General features: G+C 38.4%; 1 protein-coding gene across 3 annotated transcripts in view; it reads left to right on the top strand.

The window, feature by feature from the left end:
* Window positions 1-20975, top strand: part of Cad89D (cadherin 89D) — a 43054-nt gene that overhangs the window by 10337 nt on the left and 11742 nt on the right. For 2 of the 3 annotated variants that reach the window (XM_034323248.2, XM_076690840.1), the window contains exons 2-9: window positions 6497-6663; window positions 13511-13641; window positions 14527-14685; window positions 16939-17047; window positions 17379-17581; window positions 17902-18030; window positions 19835-20362; window positions 20456-20882. In XM_034323248.2, coding sequence (XP_034179139.2) covers window positions 6555-6663; window positions 13511-13641; window positions 14527-14685; window positions 16939-17047; window positions 17379-17581; window positions 17902-18030; window positions 19835-20362; window positions 20456-20882 — 1795 coding nt within the window. In that variant the 5' untranslated portion in view covers window positions 6497-6554. Of the gene's footprint in view, window positions 1-1781; window positions 2254-6496; window positions 6664-13510; window positions 13642-14526; window positions 14686-16938; window positions 17048-17378; window positions 17582-17901; window positions 18031-19834; window positions 20363-20455; window positions 20883-20975 lie in introns of those variants that run through there. The other variant, XM_034323247.2, reaches the window with a different exon arrangement.

Here is a 20975-nt window from a genome sequence, read left to right on the forward strand (position 1 = left end):
AAAAGCTTGTTTTGCCGACGAATAAATTCAGTGACAGTTCAGTGAAACCTGGATCGCTTGTTGACTCCTGATTCAACCAACACGGTGTTTAAGAACTTAATAAACTTTCTATAAATGTTCCTAAGAAATCACGAAATTCGGATTTCTTTATAATCACTTAATTTCCTAGATCCTTTGAAAAAAGATTCTTTTCTTTAGTTTTATCACTGTCTTATATGACTGGAAAGAAAATTTCATATTTCTACTCAAATGCTTTTAATGCATTTCAGTTCCTAAACATTGAATAAGACATTCAATTACCTCATCATCGTCTATAAAACTTTCATGTCTATCAATAAGATTTACACTCAATTTCGCAAAACAAATAATTCAAACAGAAAATTGATATTCCTGTTTTTCATGCAATATATAAATACCATTCATTTCCTCCATTCTATATATTTTTTTTCATACATTAGCGGTGTTTAACGCGTGTCGCGAATAAATCACAATCTCAAACACCTCCATCTCCGCAACAAGCCGTGTACACGGAAACGAGTCTATATTTTAAATTTATCGGACAATTTTATGGAACAAACACATCTCCTTGCCACTAGTCACATTTTGATTTACTAGAGTACAATAAATCTTGCTGAAACATTCGTCTTACGATTGCCTCTTTCCTCTCGATTACCGTCGAACATATGTATTTCGCACATTCTTTTTATTGCAGTGAGAAGACATATAAAATTGAATAATGCATTCAATTCATAGATCTTTTTCTTTGATATAGAGATCGATTTTAATTCAGAGGAAAATACATCGTATCGATACAAGTAAATTAATTCTTATGGTGTACAATTTTTATTATGTACGAAAAGAAAAGGAATTTTCCTGATTAGGAAATTATTCAGTTAACAGGTTGTAGGATTTCTGAAAGGCACACGTTTCGGCTTTATCGCAAAAACGATCGTGGGTTACGGTTCCCCACTTATTTGCATGATTCTGTCCGCGTTACGTTCACTTTTCCTCGCTTAATTTGACCGCGTGATTACCTTGGAAGGTTCTTGCCTTGGTTAAACCATTGTCTGGTCTCGAATTCCTCTGAATTCATAGTAGAACTATGTTGTTTCACCCCGGTGCGACACGTTGATCCAAAATTACTTAACGAGGAAGTAAGGACTTTAAAAAGAGCACGAAGAAGTGATGCTGAAGCAATAGAATTTCTATTTACTTTAATTAAATGATTGAAACGAATCAATTTGCTAGACATTTCTTTGTTGAATATTTGGTTAGAGAACTTTGAGGATATTTTAAGAGAAAGATTTACTGGTTCTTTTCTCCTATTGAAAAACTAATTCACTTTGCAAAGCAGCGCGTTGTTGAATATCAACTTTTTCCGAACCTTGACCGTGAAAGTCAGCGAAATCTTATTCGTTGGGTAAATTTGAAATTGATCTCACGTACCATTCTGCACGCGCACCGACACGTGTGTCTTTCCACCATTTGTCCGTACCAGATTGATTTCAAATTGTAAAGTAAGAATTCAACCACTGTCTTTCTTCCTATGCAAAAATATGGGGATCAACTTTAAGTTCTTCGTAGGTTTCTTGAAAAGAAAATGGGAGAGGTTTTTCTGCTACTCTTAGCTAAAGCTCTCTCTAAGCTTTCTCTGCGTTCCTCCTAGGTTCTCCCTGAGCTACCCATGGCTTCTCCTGTACTCTCTTTAGGTTCCCCCTGGGTTTTCCTTAGGTTCTCTCTAGGCTCTCTTTAGTCTCTCCCTACGTACTCCCTAGTCTTTCCCAAAACTCAAGGCAAATGATAACTCTTCGCCAAATCTAAGTTGCCCCTAAGTGTACACTAGATGAAATTAAATAAAATGCAAGGAACGAAGCAGGTGGGCGCAGGTGGGTGCAACGCGATCGCCGCGGTGGTCAGTGGCCGCTGAAAGCGAAAGGACGAACATCGTACGCGCGAAAAGGGGGGTAAACGGTGGATATACGAACGGCTTGTACACGTTGGAATCATTTGCCAGTTTCTTGGCCGGTACACACGAGCTAACCAGGCCGCGAAACGATACTCCGTTCACCGTGTCTTTCATCGTTCAACCGATCCGAGCGACGTTGAAAGTCTACCTTCCGCTTTGTGGGGAACCTCGTGGACCGAAAGTGGTGGACGTACGACCGGCGTTCGACCGCGGCCAATGCCAGTCGCCAGTGAAACGTGAAACGCGAAACTGGGCGAAAGTTTCGCCTTGTTTGTGGCGAACAAGAGGTAGGGCGGATTTGTCATAGTCCACCTGCGGCAAACGCGAATACATAGGGATCTTGTTAAGAGCTCAACCGGACGATCCGAACGGTTCATTCGGATGACGGGTGTCGTGCGGTGTCCTTGCACTTGGTGCGTTTATGTGCTCTCCGTTTACGGTTACTTCCGGTCGAGCGTGGACTGAATGAACATTTATAGAATTGAGGTTCGAGATTGTTACTGTGGGGTATACCTCGATGGTGTCTTTGGGTTAGTACGTGCTGCTAGGGAACTTTAGGTAAGATAGTTAATTCAATATTTCTTCAGCTTGATAGAAGAGGAAGGTATTCCAAAAATGATTAATTTCCAGATATATGTGAAACTCTGCTTTGAATCTGCTTGTTAGTTTGCCACTCTTGTAGCAAATCAACGATATTGCAAATAATTTGAAGTATAATTATCAATAGACTTGTCCTCGATTCCTCTATTTATTATCATTTCATTGTGTACTTACATTATTTCAATTCAATTGTTTGCGAAATTTTTCTATCCTATAATCATCTATAATTTTCCTCATCACAGATTCTGAATAGCCATCTACAAAAAAGAGAAACAGCCAAGGCACGATGTCCTTGTCAATAATTCTTTTCAAAGTGTTTCAAAACTCATACTCTGCCGTGATCGTTGGTTCGTCGATCGAATAATTAAATACAATTTTTGGATTTTGTCTTGGGATAGTTGGATCGAATCTTAATTATCACGTGGACGTGTTAACAGGACCAATAACAAGATATCGAATCGCGCGTTTGCGCCATTAAGACAGATACCGATCACTCGCGCAACACGAAACACGTAATTGAGCGAAAGTTTAACCTCCCGCTCTCTGTTATACCGAGCGGAAGTGTCGTTACACCGTTTACGAGCTTCTTATTAAACGCTTCCTTTGGATCCTTGCGTTGCGGAGGTTGCCGGAAACCACACCATCGTTTGCATAGCCACGATGCCTCATCAAGTTCCTTTATCTTGAAAGGGTGCATATGATCGAGATTAATCCTCTCCACATTTATATTACATGTGTAATGGCTTCCTCAGTATTTTCCTCACAAAGGTTCTTCCTAAGCTCCCCTTGGGTTCGTTCAAGATTATTCCTTCCTAATTTTACCCTTAATTATACCAATGCAGCCCAAATCTTACAGTATTTGTATCATTTGTCAATGTAACCTAGACTCCAAAGCATTTGATTTACCCTTCCTTTTTTTGCATCATTCCCCTAGAGAATCGTTACCATTTTTCCTAGAGAAGCTTAACTCGTAGCCATGCTCGACACTTTACATGCGTGAATCAATATCCTTGAAATATCCTGGATACTCAGAGAGTTCCATTGTCCCATTGAAAAAAATATACGAATCCATTGGTCCAGGATAAACGTGTTTTCTCCGTAGCGCACGAATCGCGAAGCAAACCTCTAGCTTTTGTTCGCTGAAGGACGAGCAGAACGGGATCACTGATAATAATCCCTGCAAAGAATTCGCTTGAAGCAGCGTATCCGATTGTCGTGCCACCTCTGTTATCCTGGTTCCCGGTAATCGGATCGTGTCGTCTTCGTAGAAAGCGTTGCGCAGCGTCCTTGCACTTGGTAACGCCTGGAAATTTATACGGCTTTCATTCCTTTGCTACTTTAAAGTAGGTTCTATGTTTCACTCGTGCCTCCTTCTCTTCATTGCTATCCGCCACTATTTCGCTTCTTCCACAGCCTCTCCTAGAATCGGCTCTTTATCAAGGTCAAGTACAGTGATTCAAGCGGTATCATGATTCTAACGCGGGTGGAATGCTCGTGGGATACGATGCCTCTGTGATTTGGTCCCTGGGAACTGGATTATTATGCGCTGAGAATTACGCGAGAGAAGCTTTTCTTTTTGAAATTTTAGGGATAGGAACGTGTTGATTAAAGGAATATGGATATAAAAAAGATGTATTATAAAGGATAAGAAAAATTAACGTGAGAATATGCCTAGAAATTCTGCGCAATTAGGGCGAAAATAGAAATTTGATTAACACGTAAAATTTGTAAGCCTCGGAGGATATCATTTTATTCAATCTTATAAAAATTGAATTATATAGTCGTGAAAGTTGATGGATATTAAATGGAAGATTTTAATATTCTACGTCTTGTTAATTAGGATTTATAAACGATGATATATTGCAATTAGGCCTGACCTTCTCTGGTCTCCCAAAGTTAATCTGCTCAACGCTTTTTTTTTTTCTATAAAAAGTGTAAGTGAAACCGCTTCTGAAAGAAAGAAAAAAACACTTACATAATACATAGTTTTTATTTCATTTAATTTTGTTGAAAAGGACCCCGTGAATGATTGCTTCCATATTTCAAGGATTGCTTTGAAGAGGAGATAGAAATTGGAACTGTACTTTATTGAAAGAGAAAAGGTTTCAGGTTTAATTTTCTTTCATTGTAGAAGTTTCAACTAGGAGACGAAAGGGAAATAGCAAAGGAGGTTTGATTTTGCGTTGACGTTACTTTTAAATAATTCATGCAGGAGAAATTTTTATCTTGGTCCTCGTTATTGTGGAAGGAAGTTGTTAGGTGCAGTGTAATTCACCTTAATGATTTATAAATTGCTGGTTTATTAGAACGATACATACCATAATCATAGCAGCGTATCGCGATATTAAAGTAATAAATTTAATTGTTTCAATTATTTATCGCACGGACAAACTTTCATTTGCAAATCAAATCGGTACGAACGTGAAATTAAATATATATATGATTTGCGATATTAGGAGTTTGATTAGAACAAACAATTATTACCATAGTTTCGTCACCTACAATCTGGCAATTAACTTTTTGGAGTTAGGCTACAATTGTGCTGACAGTCTCATTTAACAATTACAAACAAAAAATCATGCGATACCTCGTACTTTGAATTTAAAAAAGTGTCGTGTCATTCATCTTACTCGGTATTACGGTTCATTTATCTCATCAGTCACTGCTTTTAAATTAAGACGTTCTTCATACGGAAGCGTGTTTCAGTTCAAACAGTCAGCAAAAAAGGAAAGTCCATCTGGAGTGTCAATTAAAACAGCGGCCAGCTAGTTAAATCAAGCTAATGATAAAGAAAGAAATGAGATATTGTTCTTCAAAAGAGAGTTGCTTGTTGAAGTTTTTGATCTATTTTGAGATCCTCCGGAGTAGATCGGATTGATTGGCAGCCGCGATTCGCGTAATGCCAATTTGTTCGAGTTACGCTTACTAGCACCGTCGAAAGTGAAATCGTAGCGTGTAAAAACGTCGACACAGATTTTCTGTGATAATCTGTCGCTAAGTTTTTAACAATCTTTCTTTGCCGCTACAGTTTTGTAACAAATAGATACAATCTGATTTACTTAAATACAGTTTCACGCTTCATATTCATTTCATCGAAAGTAACTTATTATAGAAAGTAATTTTCTAATCAATTATATGCAATCAAATGGTGTGGTACTAAAAAGGTAGCGTGATCGAGCAAATTAGAAAATAAATTTCCTTCTAGTTTTCGCATCCGAATATGCTGCAAGCTTCATTTTCAAATCTGCTGTGTACAAAAATTTTGAGTACATGAATTTTCAAATTCCAATTTTTAAAAACATTCTTAACTCATTCTCAGTCGTTGAAATCGCAAAGGGTTAATATTATCCTCTCTTCGTTCCATCGATATCATTACAATTACCCTGAAAATTCATCCCATAGTGTTTATATCCTCGAGAAAATAAAGCAGGCTCGTTTCCCCGTTACGTGAACCCTTCACCAGGAATAATTTCATTTTCGCTCGTCCTCAGAGCGTTTCCTCGTGGACGAGCGTCCCGCTTCCCAAGCCCTGCACAATTTACACAATTTCACCGCCAGGAACAATTAACACGACATACCATCTGCGCAGATGTATTACTAGCGTGCTTTCTCTTTAACTTGAACTTAATTGCACGGCAAACGCGTCGGCCTGGCCGCTTCCCTCTCGACGCAAACACTGTTACGCCTCGAAGCCGAGTTGCATCGTTTTTTAGGCGACTTCGATTCAACTACTAACGCTATCCCTTCCCTTTCGAGTTTAATTACTCCTTAGAACGGCTGTTTCTTCTGGTCGGAACAAAAACCGAGCAGATTCAGCCGCGACCCCGCTTTTACGAGCGTCAGGATGCGTCTGGTCGAGCAAGATGTGCCGTCATGGTGCGCCGCGTTTACAGAGTTCCTCAGCCGATCATTCACCGTAAATAATTTCAGACATGTGCGAGGGTAAGCCGTGATTCAAGAAGAAGAAGAAGAAGAAGAAGAAGAAGGAATGAACATGATGCGATCAAGAGGAACGCTTTCTTTGATTTCGACGATGGTGAAGCGATGTTTCCTCGCGACCATTCTGGTGCTCGTCCTGAGGCTTGATCAGATAGCAGGTACGTTGTTGGAATTTTTTATATAATTTGGGATTTTTATATTAATTTGGGAATTTAATACCAGTGATCACCAGGAATTTAATATATTTATTAAGGTTAATGACGTTAGTGAGATTAACTCTTGCAAGGGGATGCAGGGTTGTTTTTTATTTCATTGAATATCCGTAATTAACAAATGATCAATGAGTATAACTTTAATAATTTTATAATAAAATAGACGGCTATGAATAATTTTCAGTTAAGTGTGTCGCAACATATATTGATATTTTCACTGTCGCAGTGAACGGATCAACCCTATATCTACCATCACCCAATATTTTTGACTCTTCACGTATTAATAACTTTTGTTGTTATTAAATTTTACCTATTCTGCGCTTGTTTTGTTACAGAAGAATTTTAAGTATATGCAGATATTAAATACGACCCAGACACTGTAAAAATATTAACAAACACGAGAGATGTTCAGTTTGCCGTAACTTTTCGCGCATCTGAAACTTTTTTTTTTCGACCGCGAATTATTCAAGCGCAACTCCGTGCCAGGTTTTTACTCGCTGATGGAAAAGCAACTCGTCGAGCTTTACGCCACGCATAATGAGAGGAAAAATAATGAAAATAACGCGGCGTTAGTCTTGTAAGATATTTTCTTCCCCTCTCTTGAACCGCAAGGTAAATACAACCGGATAAATCTATTCCTGACCTACTATTGTATACGACGATTACAGGGAACGTTGTTCCCTGCAAGAAGATGGACCGTTGATTCCCATCGTTACCATTTCAGATCGTGAGATCAAGACCTCGTTCGTATTCAAGCTGCGATTTGTTGCTCGTTAATGAATGTTCGCTGGTTCGTTTCTGCTGAACTGAATTAATTAAATCGACGTCTTGTTAGATTCGCGACACTGATCTTCCTTATTTCGCATTCGAAATTAGACATTTTTGATGGTTAGAAACTAATAATCGTAAAATAAATTCACATGGTGATAATAAATTTTCTTAATAAATAAAATTCAAGGATAGTGTTACGCTACATTTGCAGAGGACTTTTCGATAGCGATGGTAGCTTGTATTTCATCTCTGGCTTTGGTTCAAAGTTTGGCGAGTTGTGTTTTCGTTTGATATATTATTTTCTCTCCGAGTCTTTGGAAACGATCTCTTTGACAGCTCTCCAAAAGTAAAAGTTTCCTACTTTCTTAGTGTACGTGTTCCTTCCTGACTCTTCGCCTCGTTACTTTTAATTATTTTCACGGAGTATTCACATCTACACGTGTACATAGATTAAAAAGAAACACGTACACAGTGTCGGAAAAAGAGACTCAAGGCTATAGGGATGAATAATATGAAAAATATAATTGCAAGTATGGAACAAAAAGTGTTGACCTATTAACACATTTCTGCCACAATACTTTTGCCAAACTTTTAGCAATCATTTATTCTAAATAGTTAACACTTTAATGATTATTTAAAATTACATTTGAAAGTTTGACGAAGTTTTTGAATCAGTTCATCCCTCTTAGCTTAACAATCCTTTAACGCTATTCTTTTCTAAAATGCAGCCTGTATCCTTGAGCAGATGGCACCGTAGATCCTTTTCTTTTTAAGACGTTACATTGAAATGTTGTCGCGTGAAAACTCGTCTTATTCAGGCAGCAGCTGTGAAATAATATATCGAGGCCAGGAAGGATCTTCGATCGCGAGCATAACGAGCGTTTAACTACGGCTTTGGCTCAGGAATTCCGCTGGATCCTTTTTCATCCTTGAATTAACAAGGACACTCTTGAAGGGATGAAGCGAAGAAGGGCTGGAATGCGGCCTACAATGTAATGTCACGTAGCAAAGCTACTTAAACGCAACCAACACAGAGGCAACTTTGAAAACAACCTTTGCAGAGAGACCGAGTTGAAATGTTTGAGAGTTTAGTGTAACTTGTGTCCGATAACCAGTATGAATTCCAAAGGAAAAACTTTTTTATTCGAGTAAAGAATCGGGAACTTGGCCGAATCGTTCCAATATTCTTGATTTTATAGCTCTAATACAAAGAGACAAAGTCTACCGAAAGACTTTTTGGCACCACAGGAGGATCGTTCATCAAAGCTGAGCGAAAGTAGGCAAGCATATACGAAAGGCAATTACTGTAATCGCAGCTGTGTACCCTAAAATATAATCAGGAAGGGTGGCCAATGATGTATGGGCATGTCCAGTTATACGCTCGTGTCCACGACGAAGTTCAGTCGAACCCGATGGAAGCGCGGAAACGTGCAAAAAGCCGGCCGACCTTGTTCCACTTCCGTCGAAGCTTTAGGGAACGAGCTTACTTGTGTAAATGCTACACAACACGTGCACCAGCCGCGGTCGAGCCGTTTCGTTATGTAATCGTTTCGTTATGTATACTGGCTGTTTCAGAATTGAAAGCTCTTTGAGTGGCGAGCATTTTGATGGTTATCTTTATTAACTCTTTATTGTCTTCTAAGAAGAGCTTTTGGATTGATATAATCACATCTTAATAAGTTCTTATACGTTGATATCAATTTCTTTGTATACACTTTGGGTGTAGATCACCGGTCAACCACTTTGGAGTTTAATATTGTCCACTAATGAATATTTTATTTTCCATGGTATTTCCAAGATTTTCTTGGTAAATGTAAAATTCTAAATTTTCTATGAACGATTAATAATTTAATACATTACCGATTCCTAACATAGTACTGTTGCTCGAATTCCAAACTCAAAAATTGTATTTTATTTCATTAAACGACTAATTAAAATCCATGTGTCTATTTAGAAGAATTGAAGGTAACAGATTTTTAAACCGTGGGTCATCGATTCGTGTGTTCCTACACTTACGAATTTCTAAGAGCAATTTACATTTAATCAATAGAAACAGATATAAAAGTGGAACGATGACACAGTTTTCTTTAATCAACCCGTCCCATCCGTCTGTTTAAAATATTTAGTTTATCTCGGTTTATTTCGGAGGGTAGTCAGTATCTGAAACGAGGTTGCCACACAACAGACATTTGAAAACATGTACGAATATTTACTCGAATCTTGAATTATTCAACATTCTCAATTCTTCATAGAATAGGAAAACATTATTTTCCAATTTATTGTATGAATTAGGTTTTTAAGTACACAGCTATTTTTTTATCGATAAAATTTTCTATAAAATTGCATCCTATATTCTGAAACAGCTCGTACAATTTAAACAATGCAGCATACGGAAAAACGTATAAATACGTCGTGTGCCGTGCATCCATTGTCGAATTCATCGTAGAATGCTGCGGATCCGCCTGCGACGTTTCTTCTGGCTGCCTCTGAAAAGTAATTCTCCGGGAATCGAGTCGAGCGAGCAAAAACAGAGCAAAAGGGGTAGAAAGGAGAAGTACAGGAAGATGTGAGACAATCGAAAGAAAGAGAAGAAGTGGAAGGATGAGATGGAGCAAGGAACAGGAAGAGACGAAGGGAAGGCGACACGAGCAAAAAGAAATGCGAGATTTGCGAGGGGATTTCTTTAAAACGGTCGCAGTCCTTCTTCTGTCTATCTGCGATTCTCGAGAGCGTGCTTCCGAATGATTCGACAGTTCCTATGGCCGGAATTTCCGCTGAATTATGCGTCTGCTATTTTAACCGGAAATCAATCTAGCATCGATTGCTGTCATTCATTTTGGAGAAATAAAAATATATTTCTCACTATTCTGTGTGCCAGCATAGAATTGTCACAAGGAGAGAAAGGGTTAATAATTCGAATTAGTCACTTTTACACGTCTGAATTTATTTAATTTAATTAAAGTAATTTGGATATCATTCCATGTCGATTAATCAAAGTGCGTCAAACAAGCAGTCAAATAAATTTAGTGTCAGGTGGAATTTTTAATTAGTCATAGTTGCGTAGCATTGTCCATTAAACTTGTTATACGATTGATAACCGTAACTGGAAAAACCAGCCGCAAAAAGAATGTCGAATCGATCGACCGCACTTTGATGCGTGTCCGACTGTTAATATCGACTTAGAATCAAACATGCGGTCAGGTGAAAGTATCCAATGATACGTGTATTCTGTATACGTGTATATTGGCGAGTGTTTAGAATCGTATAGGGTAACGAGAGTAGTGAACCTTGCATCGAGACGGGTAAACGATAATGGCAATTATCATTATTTAAATAACGAAGTCAATCCTCATCAAAAATTCTTGATATGTATGTGTAATTTTTTTTACTGGGATTTTGGTTTCTTAATTATTTGATACACGATATATCATGCAGATAACATAAATAGACAAGAACTTTAACGCCTTGATGGCCACATATTTCATGGAATTTATTATTCTTGCAACTTTATTTTCCTTTGTAAATGAAGTTCATTAACAGGTTTCCGAAGGATTTCTATATCTTAAGAAGTTAATAGCTTTTAATTAACACGTGATGTAATAGATACTGTAATAATAAAGGGTTGCGTATCAAAAGATTGATCAACTCAAAAAAGCTATCAGTGACTAATTACAGATTGAGAATATTTCTTTCCTCGTTACCATTTCAGATCGTTGAGTTGGTCTGAAAAATCGCGAACAATACAGGACGCTCGGCACGATCCCTAGATCGCCGCGATGATCGTAGCCCTGAATAAATTGAGATAACATCTGGCACGGTGGGACGTGAACTTCCTTTGCTGCCGGGTTACCTACGGTTTCCCTATCGTCCCTCGATCTTTTCCCTTTCGTAGTCGGAAACAATGTTTTATGCCTGCGTCCAGCCAGAGTCAGGCTAATTAGTCGGACTGGATTCACTTATTGTTAGAACATGAATCCAACACTTGGCGCGAATGAAAGCTTGATATGACTATCCGTTTTTCACGCAACGAAACGTTTCATGAGGATATTTTTTGACTAGGCTGTCTTTGAATTTCATTTAACCCATTACATTATTACCTGAATCTCTGACCATTGGACGGTTAATTGAGGCATTTAAATGGAAAGTCTATGCTATTGTTTCAGGAAAATGCAGAGATGGTTTTTACACGTAAATTATGCGAGTTTTACTTTCTTATAGATAGAAAAGAAACTTGGGTTTTTATTCACTTTCTTTTCACCTTCCATATGTATCTTTCATATCGTATATAATTGATTTCAATTTAGTTAGGAAATTATTAGAGCAGTAACAAGATTCTCTAAAGTTTTTCATGGAAAAACTGTAATCGTCATCGCTCGTTTACCTTTCACTGTATAAAGAGGAATATTTCATAAGTATTATGACGTTTATTAAATAAATATCCATAACTGTTAAAATATAACAGTTCTCTCCGTACATATAAGAAACAAGGTCGATCCATTAATTCGCCATTTGTGCTTCTTTGTGTCATCAAGTGTTTCAATTCGTGGTATTCTAATCACGGTTCTTGGTATTCATTACTTGAAATTCTTCAATCTCTGTTGAAAGGAGCACAAGAAAAGAGCAGTTCTTTTTGCATAGGGGACAAGGAGTCTAATGATGATTTTCGATTTTCTCCAGACGCTTTACGGGAACAAATGACGGGTCTGGCGATGTAAAGTCGTGCCGGGCGAGCGATGGATGCGTTTTCAAGCAGATAACCGTCGACCTTTTCGAACGCTTCCTGAACGACGAGAAAAAGACTTGATTACGTTGGCCGGCGTTACGGCACGTTGAACCGCTCCGATCCTCGAGAAACGGCAATCGATTCAGCGGGGAAAAATTCACGTTATCGAATGGCAATGCGGTTTTTTTTTCACGGTGTCACCTTCTATGGAAAAATACTATATGGACTCGTTCCAGCTGGTGCACCACGGTTGTCGACATTTTCAGCGAGACAGTAGCTCTGCGTGTTTGTGATACGCGTGCTACTTAATTGCCAGGTACAACGTTTAGGTGCACTTGTTTCGTAATGCTGATAATAAATTGGAGCTGCTTGGTGAACAGCACGAATATGACACTTGAGATATTAGTTTAAAGATTGGGTTTGATTTCAGCCTAGATAGTTTTTTGTTTATCTTAAGATGACATTTATGAATGGTAAATTTTTCTAAAATCTAAAATGCCGAACAATTATAATTATTATTGAAACTTCTATTAGTATTCAGTATCTTTTAGAAGGGTAGGCCCAGAATTTGTTATTTTTTTGCCATCTTTGTGTGTGATTTTCAAGCAAAATACGCGTAAAAAGGAGGTGAATTTATTTGCCAATCTGGTAACATGTAACACGTAACGTGTTACGTTATTAAACCTGTCCGCCACGGTGTGTAAGTTCGAACTGGAGTAATGTCCGATAGCCAAATTATTCGCGTGCGAATTCCCTGTAGACTCCTTTCACTCGCAGGCAGACCCTATATTTTCTGGAGTTTTCATGCATAACGTGTTTTCGTCAGGCAGATTGGTATGAACTGCCCCATGTAGGTACGCTGATTAACAGTTCCTACTTGAAAATCTGGTTTGCTGGAAAGAAATTGTAACGGATGAACGGTGTAAAATAAAACAACTTTATCTACCGTTTGGAATCAGGCACGGGAAAGTCTGATTGCATATTATCGCTAGAAAGTATTTGATTCCCAGTGTTGGAATATTATTTTAAGTAGTACATATGAATATTTTCATATTTTGTGTGATAAGGAACTGACTGTATTTGCTTGCAAAATTTAGAGTTTATTGTAAAAAATAGGATTGCCATTTTCTGAATGAATTATTTATGATTTAATGAGGAATGAAAACTGGAAAAAACCATTAACAAGCCTTATCAATTTTGTTCAGAAATATAAATCTATTAAAGTTTAAATTACAAAACACAGGTTCATTAATTAATGATTTATTTATACACTAATCTATTTTGATCGTGTGTTCACAGGATGTCAATTTTATCCAGTAGGAGAATACCTGAAGTTTGTCAGGGTACCAGAGAACTTAGCAAAAGGTACTGAGATCCTGTCTTTAGAGGCTCATCCAAGAAATCACATCTCAATTATGCCAGTGGACAAGGTGAGTGCTTTGTTACTTCATTTTCTTTTCTGTCGAGCTATTCCACTTAAAATTGTCGCTTTTTCAACGCACTGTGTAATCATCGGGCAAACAGGATGAGCTTGAAATTGTGTCTCCTGACATTAACCCTTATCAATCCAAGTGACAGTAGTATTGCATCTAGAGGTAGAGAAACCTTGTTAGCATATAAATTATTATTAATAATTTCCGTTACTGAAAACTATCAATGTTTCTCTAGCTCTATCTTCCACCATTTCTGTACAATTACTTTGAGTTTAAAATTAACTTTTAGGCGTTGATAATTTATTTTAACCTATATTAATATTTTTATCTCGATTGAGATAAATTGTTTCTTCCCTTTCTAAATACATTGCTTCCTATTATAAAATAGTGCAATTTTCCCACAGGAGCTAATGAATTAGGGGTAATTAAATAATCTGTCTTCAATTCGATTGAATAATATTTCTCTATGGTTCCAGTTTCTTTCCTCGGCGAAAGTGAATTTATAAATGTTGGATTCCGGTTTTATTGACGTGTGATAAGTTCGCGCAACGTAATGCGATGGAGAGATTATTAATAACATAACTTATTTACATATGATATAATATAATAGTTGTAATACAATATAACAATAATTTTTTTCAATTTAAGAAAAAATAATCTTACAAAGTCATCGGTGTAACAAAAATTTAATTGTAAAAGACTCTAAATTGAAGAGGAGTCTACATTTCAAACATGAACGAAACAAGTACATTTCGGTGTCGCGTTTACCGTTGACCGACGACGATTAATGAACCAAGAAGAAAATAATTGCATTCAAGTTCCCTGTTCACCGTTCAACGAGTATATGCTACTATCCTGCAGTCTGACTCGCAATTGTTACAGGACGAAGACGCCCGTTTCTTCGCGTACAAGGAGGCGAACAGGACCCATGTTTCACTGGTATTGGCTCAATCATTGGAGGACCTGGTGGACGCGGAGGCACCTAGAAATCTGCTCAAGTTCCGCGTGGTGTGCGATTACTCCGATGGCGGTGATTCTCTGGTAAATTGTAGAAAGTACACTCCACTAGATCGATTTCCTTAATCATTATAGTTTCTTCATTGACCAATGTGCCTCTGATATTACGAAATTACCTTTCGTTAACGTTTCACGGTTATTTGAACGACGTTCTACTGTAACCGAACTCTTCTTAATTCTAATTAGACCATAATTGGATCATCGAGTTAGCCCACTTATTAGTTTTCAATTAAGGACACTGATTTCGAAAGCAGCACACAAAATTATTATATTAAATACTGGATCTCCATTTTGGGGTAATTTAACCTGAACGGTGCAGGGTGGTTAATAGTTAGCATACAAGTAATAAAATATTAATTTTAGTATTCTTAAATGAATGCTGTGAGTCAAATTTGTGTAACGAAGCTTTTTTGAGCAAGATATCGCGTTGTTTCGAATAATTCCCTTGATGTATCCAGCTTTTCCCCCAGAAATCTAGTTTCTTTCCCGTAGAGGTGCGTGGTAGCGAGTTAGAGTAACTGGAGCGTGCAGGTACCGGTCTCGATACGACAAACGGGCCTTTACTACCGGTTTCCCGGCTCTGTCACGTGTTAATCAGCGTTTATGCAACTATTTCGACGGAATGCCACGAAACCGTTATGATATAGATTACCGTTTTTACGAATCAACGCTCTGCACCGGTGTTAATTATTCTTACGCGCTACGCCGTCGATTTCGCGCTCGCTCGAGAACCCTTTCGTTCGCTTTTAAGAAAATTGCCTGTTGTTTGCTTGTGCATATTTTCAATTCTACCGACTGGTTCGCAGTTTTATGCAGCGACACGTTTTCAGTGGGCTGCTGTATTTAAAGGATTGCTTTATGTAGCTGCAAAACCAGTAGCATGTTTATGATTGCATCGGCTCTTTTGATATTTAAATTTTTCTAAATTGGATGTGGCTTTGAAAAGGTTGCCTCTTTTTTTTGCTAATTACGAGAGAAATATGAAATATTCAAACGACTAATTGTCTGTGCTGTTTCACTGTGAAATTTTTAATAATATTGACTTTGATAAACTTAATTTTTTACACGAACCAACCCCTTAACTTATAATTATTTTGCTAAAAATAAAAGTTTCAAATTATTCATGGAGTATGGAACCACTGAAAATTTTACACTGTACACAGTACAGTATTTCCAGGCAAAGGAATTTTAACTGGATGCGTATCATCGTTCATACGAATGTGCACGTCGCGTTTTTCTTCAAAATTAATTCCCCGCTTTTCAAAACAGGCTTGTAGATCGTTGTTTTTTACGTGTATGCAATAAAACTGGTAGTATATGTATGAAGTACCGTTGTTACGCAGTGTTGGACCTTTTTCTGTTGCGACAGATCAGATGGAACGTTTTCATGCGTTAATGCAATCTCGGCAAATAAATCTGAAGTAATACTGTTATACGTCCCATCTCGTTGCTGATATTAAATGTTGAAGAGGACAGGGAAGAGGGGACGTAGATAGATAACGGGTGTAGGAGAGAGGAGAATATTAAAATCGATCCAACGGATAGGACTTCACAGATAGAAGTGCCTTTTTTACTTGTTTCGTGTAAATTGTTTAGTGCCTACTGGAGATGCAGTAATATTTTCAACTAATATTTTTACCAGACTTTCTTATGTCGCTTTATGTACTCGAGCAATTTACATAAAGTGATTTGTGCATACAAATTTTCATAAATACGCTGAATTGATAGACTGTTTATAAAATTCCTATTCGAATTTTTATTCACACCTATGGAAATTAACTTTAGTGCAGTAGGAAGTAATAAAAATGACCAAAGGAAGCTGTATCAGATAGCTGTCAGTCAATATGACAGCTAGTACGATGTAAAAGTGTGTTGATATACTTTATGATGTAAAGTAGAAATTGATGCATCATTACTTAAATTTCCTGTTGTTTTAGCATAGACCAAAAGACATCGCGTGAGATCATTTCCAGTCGGAAGCTGCGTAGAAACAGATGCTGAAAATTGCAGATTTTCTCCTTCTTTTCCGGAAATCATTCTTCCTACTATCTGAGTTTTCATTTCTTTCTTTGTATATTTACTGTCAAACGTTCTTCTTTTTACCTGACGTTTTTTATTCTTGAAAATCTCTTACATATGGAATTACTATTAATGTAAAGTAAGTGTAAAGTAGTGAAAAGTAGAAGAAGATGATAATATCAGATGCTGGTTCAGAACACCCAATTTTTCGAAGATGCTCAGGCTATGCAGATGATGTATCAACACTTATGGTTGTAGGTGACGTCCCACCTGTCAGTGACAGTCTACGTGGAGGACATAAACGATCATGCACCGCAATTTGTCGATGCGCCTTACCATGTAACCGTGGACGAGCTAACCCCAGTCGGTGAGATGAACCGCATACAAACTAGTCTTAACTTCAACTCTGTTCAGTACATTAATATCAATTATTATTCAGAAGCCATATGCAATTATGCCACTTGCTGCAAACAGAAAAAATTATACTATTTTTTTCTGAATATAATCATTTTGCTTTCTGAGCGGTTTCATCAAAAGATCGGTTTAATCTTCCTCGTTCACGGTATCGGAACCGAAACCGATTTCAAAATTGAACGAGAAAGCTTAAACGCGATCAACGGAACGTTCCACGGCCGATTGGAGGCGTGGAAAGCGTAAGGTAACCGAAAATCAATCGAATTTCGCGTTTCGAATCGCAGGTGTCACGATATTCCGTGGGATTCACGCGATCGACGGGGACAAGCCTAACACACCGAACAGTGATATCCACTACGCGATAGTGAAAGGCAACGAGCAGGGCAAATTTTCACTGGAATCCGGCCACAGAACCGCTCTTATACTTCGTAAACCGGTGGACTACGACAACGGCGATCGAGAGTTCACGCTGGTCATTGCGGCCACGGTGAGTACACGATATGATATTGCACGCAGCGATCCTTCCATTAGAAAAGTCGAGCCACGGTGAAAGTTCTTCAACGTCGACGTTACCGCTGTAATTTATCGTAACGAGCGTCTTGTTTTAGTTCTACTTCGAGGTGGATTTTCAATTTGTAACTTGCCGAAAGTAGAGTATATATAATAATAGCTTGTTTCACCATACATTTCTCTTAGAATTGGTCAGGTCCGTCCGAGACCCCCTGCAGTTTAACACTTTCGCTACCAGTACTCGGTTGGAAATTCGTTCATCATACGAGACTCTAGAAATTCATTGATATATTTTAGGATCGAGGAGTACCAGCTAGATCTACAAATACCACCGTGAAGATCACAATCGTGGACAACGATGATCTTGATCCTAAGTTCACGCGGGACGTGTACAAGGCAAAGATTTACGAATTCTATCCAATGCCGGTGAGTATCGAGCTAACATTTCTTTATAGGAATTGAAAGACTGTAATTTACTGATATTTGTATTATTCTTCTTTTTTTTAAATATTGAGCTAAGGCAGTGGTTATGGCGGTATAGTCATTCTTGGTATTAAAAGAGTTAAAAGCGATCTTTACACCATATTTTGAACAATAGATCTGCGATACAACACATTAATCAGATAATCAACTGATAATATCGCGATGCTGCAATCGTATGATGCAGCAACAGAGCACATCACGGTATAATTGTATAAAAGCAGCGATAATTAAGCGGCAGGAGAGATTAGTTAATTATGCAATCGCGAAGCGGCTTCGCCATTTACGCTAGATATATCCGCCGGCAATGACCGCGTCAACGCTGGATGATCGTCGATGGAAGTCGCATATTACGGAACAAACGAACCCCAGAAACTTTCTACGTAGCCATCGAGGCGCATCGCTTCCTCCACTCATATGACTTGTACGACATTAACCCTTGGACGACAGTATTTTTCTTTTTTTATTTCATTAAACTCCAAATATTTAGGTTTATTGCATTCAGTGCTAAACTATGAGGAAGTAGTATTTATGTTCAAGGAGCCTTCATAAAATTTGGAAAAATAAGAAAACGTGTTCAATTTATAATTAATGGTAAAAAAAGTTTCAAGCGTTTCTGCTTAGTTAATTAGAAACTTGAAAACGACTGTCATAAACATATCTTCATATTTAACATCTCTGTACATCGACACCATGCAGAGTTGCATTTTGATGAAGAAACACAAAATCTCTAGCTTGTCCCTGTTAAATCCGAAGTTGTCGAAGCGATATAAATAAGCAGAAACGATTAATTCAACGCTTTCCAAGTGCGTCGCGTTCTCGAGCATTAGCCGACACGTAATCGCAGCCGAATAAATCGTCGAAGCGGTGTGCAAGCTCGAAAGTCGAACGCGCCGCGATATTTATCGCGAATAGAATTGCACGATCATGTTTTCCTTCGGAACGAAATTTATACCTCAAGGTTCTCCAGCTCGCAGAAAGTATTAACCTCTGACATTCACGATGTGGCACAGCCTAGATTACGAGCGTCGCGTGTAACAGAAACGGCCAACGAGACGATTCGTCGCGACGAACGGAGCTAATAATGGTACTGAGAACAGTATCGAATTTTACGTATCACTTGACAAACTTATGCTACCTCGTGCTTTCGGTCCTGAGAAAATTCACTCGGAAAGCTTTGCGAACGTTTAACGGTGAAACTCGATTTAATGGATGTCCGTCGAGGTCTTTCGTTAAATGGATAGAGACGGTCGTTTGTGGTCTGGATTAAACTGTTCCTCCGGGATGGAGTGTTAAGAAGTAAATAGTTGCCGGGATATTTCCGAAGAATCTTAGGGTGGTGGGTTGTGATTTAGTTTCGGCTTTTGCCAGTCCAATTGATGATTTTGTTTTGGTTCTTCTATTTTTTGTACAAAAATCAATATTGACCTTGTATATTGTCATATTGTATTTAGAGTTGAACGAAAGTAACGAAGTAGTAAAGATACTCCTCTTTATGCAGAGTGAATGTTCATTGACATATGACCCAGCAGGAATGACGGAACACGTACAAGTACTTATTCGCCGCTGGGGATATGAGTATGCCGTGAAAGTGACAGGATCGCAATAGTCATTTATTTATTATATTGACAGAATATCGGTAAATTGATCAAATAATGAGTAGAGTTACAAGCACTAGGAATTCTTCAAGTAACACGGTCATTGTAATATTCATAAATCTATTACAGCCCATCTTTAATATATTTTCTAGGATTACCCGATCTTCATGCAGATCAACTTCACCACGCCGATCCAAGCAACCGATTGCGACCGGGATATCAACGTGGCCGTCCGTTACGACATAATATCCGGCAACGAGCGAGGTTTCTTCCATCTGGACCCGAAGAACGGTACCCTGTACCTTAAACGAGCGATCGATCTGGATGCCGAAATGATTTTACCATCGAACACTTTCACCTTGCAAATCCATGCCTCTCAGGTGGATAATCCGTTGAAGACAGCGGTGGCTAGGGTAGAGGTTGAAGTGTTGGACCTGAACGACAATCTTCCAGATTTTGAAGTGGATCTATATAATATTAGTATCGTGGAGAATCTGCCAAACGGTTTTAGCGTTTTACAAGTGATCGCCCATGATCGTGATCAAGGAGAAAATGGTCAATTTGATTACGAATTGCAAGATCCATCAGGCGCCTTCTCTGTGGATCCTAGATCAGGATGGCTGATGGTGAAGGACCAGTCGGTTCTGGATCGAGAGAAACGGGACCATTTACGAATGAAGGTTTATAATTAAAAAATTTTTAATTTGAAATAAGTTCAATAAAATTGATCCATTTCATAAGCAAACCTTATTATATAATTACAAATTAACCAGGTCCTCGCCATAGAACGAAAACCCAGCGTCGTCCTCGGTGGAAGAGGAAATGGTTCCTCCGTGGACGTCGAAGTAACGTTACTCGATGCAAACGACAACAATCCGATCTTCGTTCCCGGAAATCTTTACGAATTGGTAGCTAGAAGTGACTACAAGGTGGGTACCGTCCTTGGACAGGTACACGCGGTCGACGAGGACCTAGGTCCAAACGGCATGGTCAGGTACAAGCTGCAGAAACCGGGAAACTCGTCCACCAGGACACCACCGTTTGCCGTAGACGAAATCACTGGTATGATCACCGTTTCCGAGAGTCCTATTCTCGAAGGAAGACACGCGATCTTCGTGGAGGCTGCGGATCAGCCGGCGAATCCAAGTGAAAGGAGATTCTCCCTGGCTGTTGTCACAGTAGATGTCTTTAGATCTGATGGTGAGAGTCTTTCTCTTTCTCGAGCTGTTTATGGTGTGCATGGGAAAACACGTGGACGCATGGAAAGCGGTCAATTAATCCCTTAAGTGGTCA

Source organism: Osmia lignaria, chromosome 11 (genome assembly GCF_051020975.1).
Source record: "Osmia lignaria lignaria isolate PbOS001 chromosome 11, iyOsmLign1, whole genome shotgun sequence".
Taxonomy (NCBI): domain Eukaryota; kingdom Metazoa; phylum Arthropoda; class Insecta; order Hymenoptera; family Megachilidae; genus Osmia; species Osmia lignaria.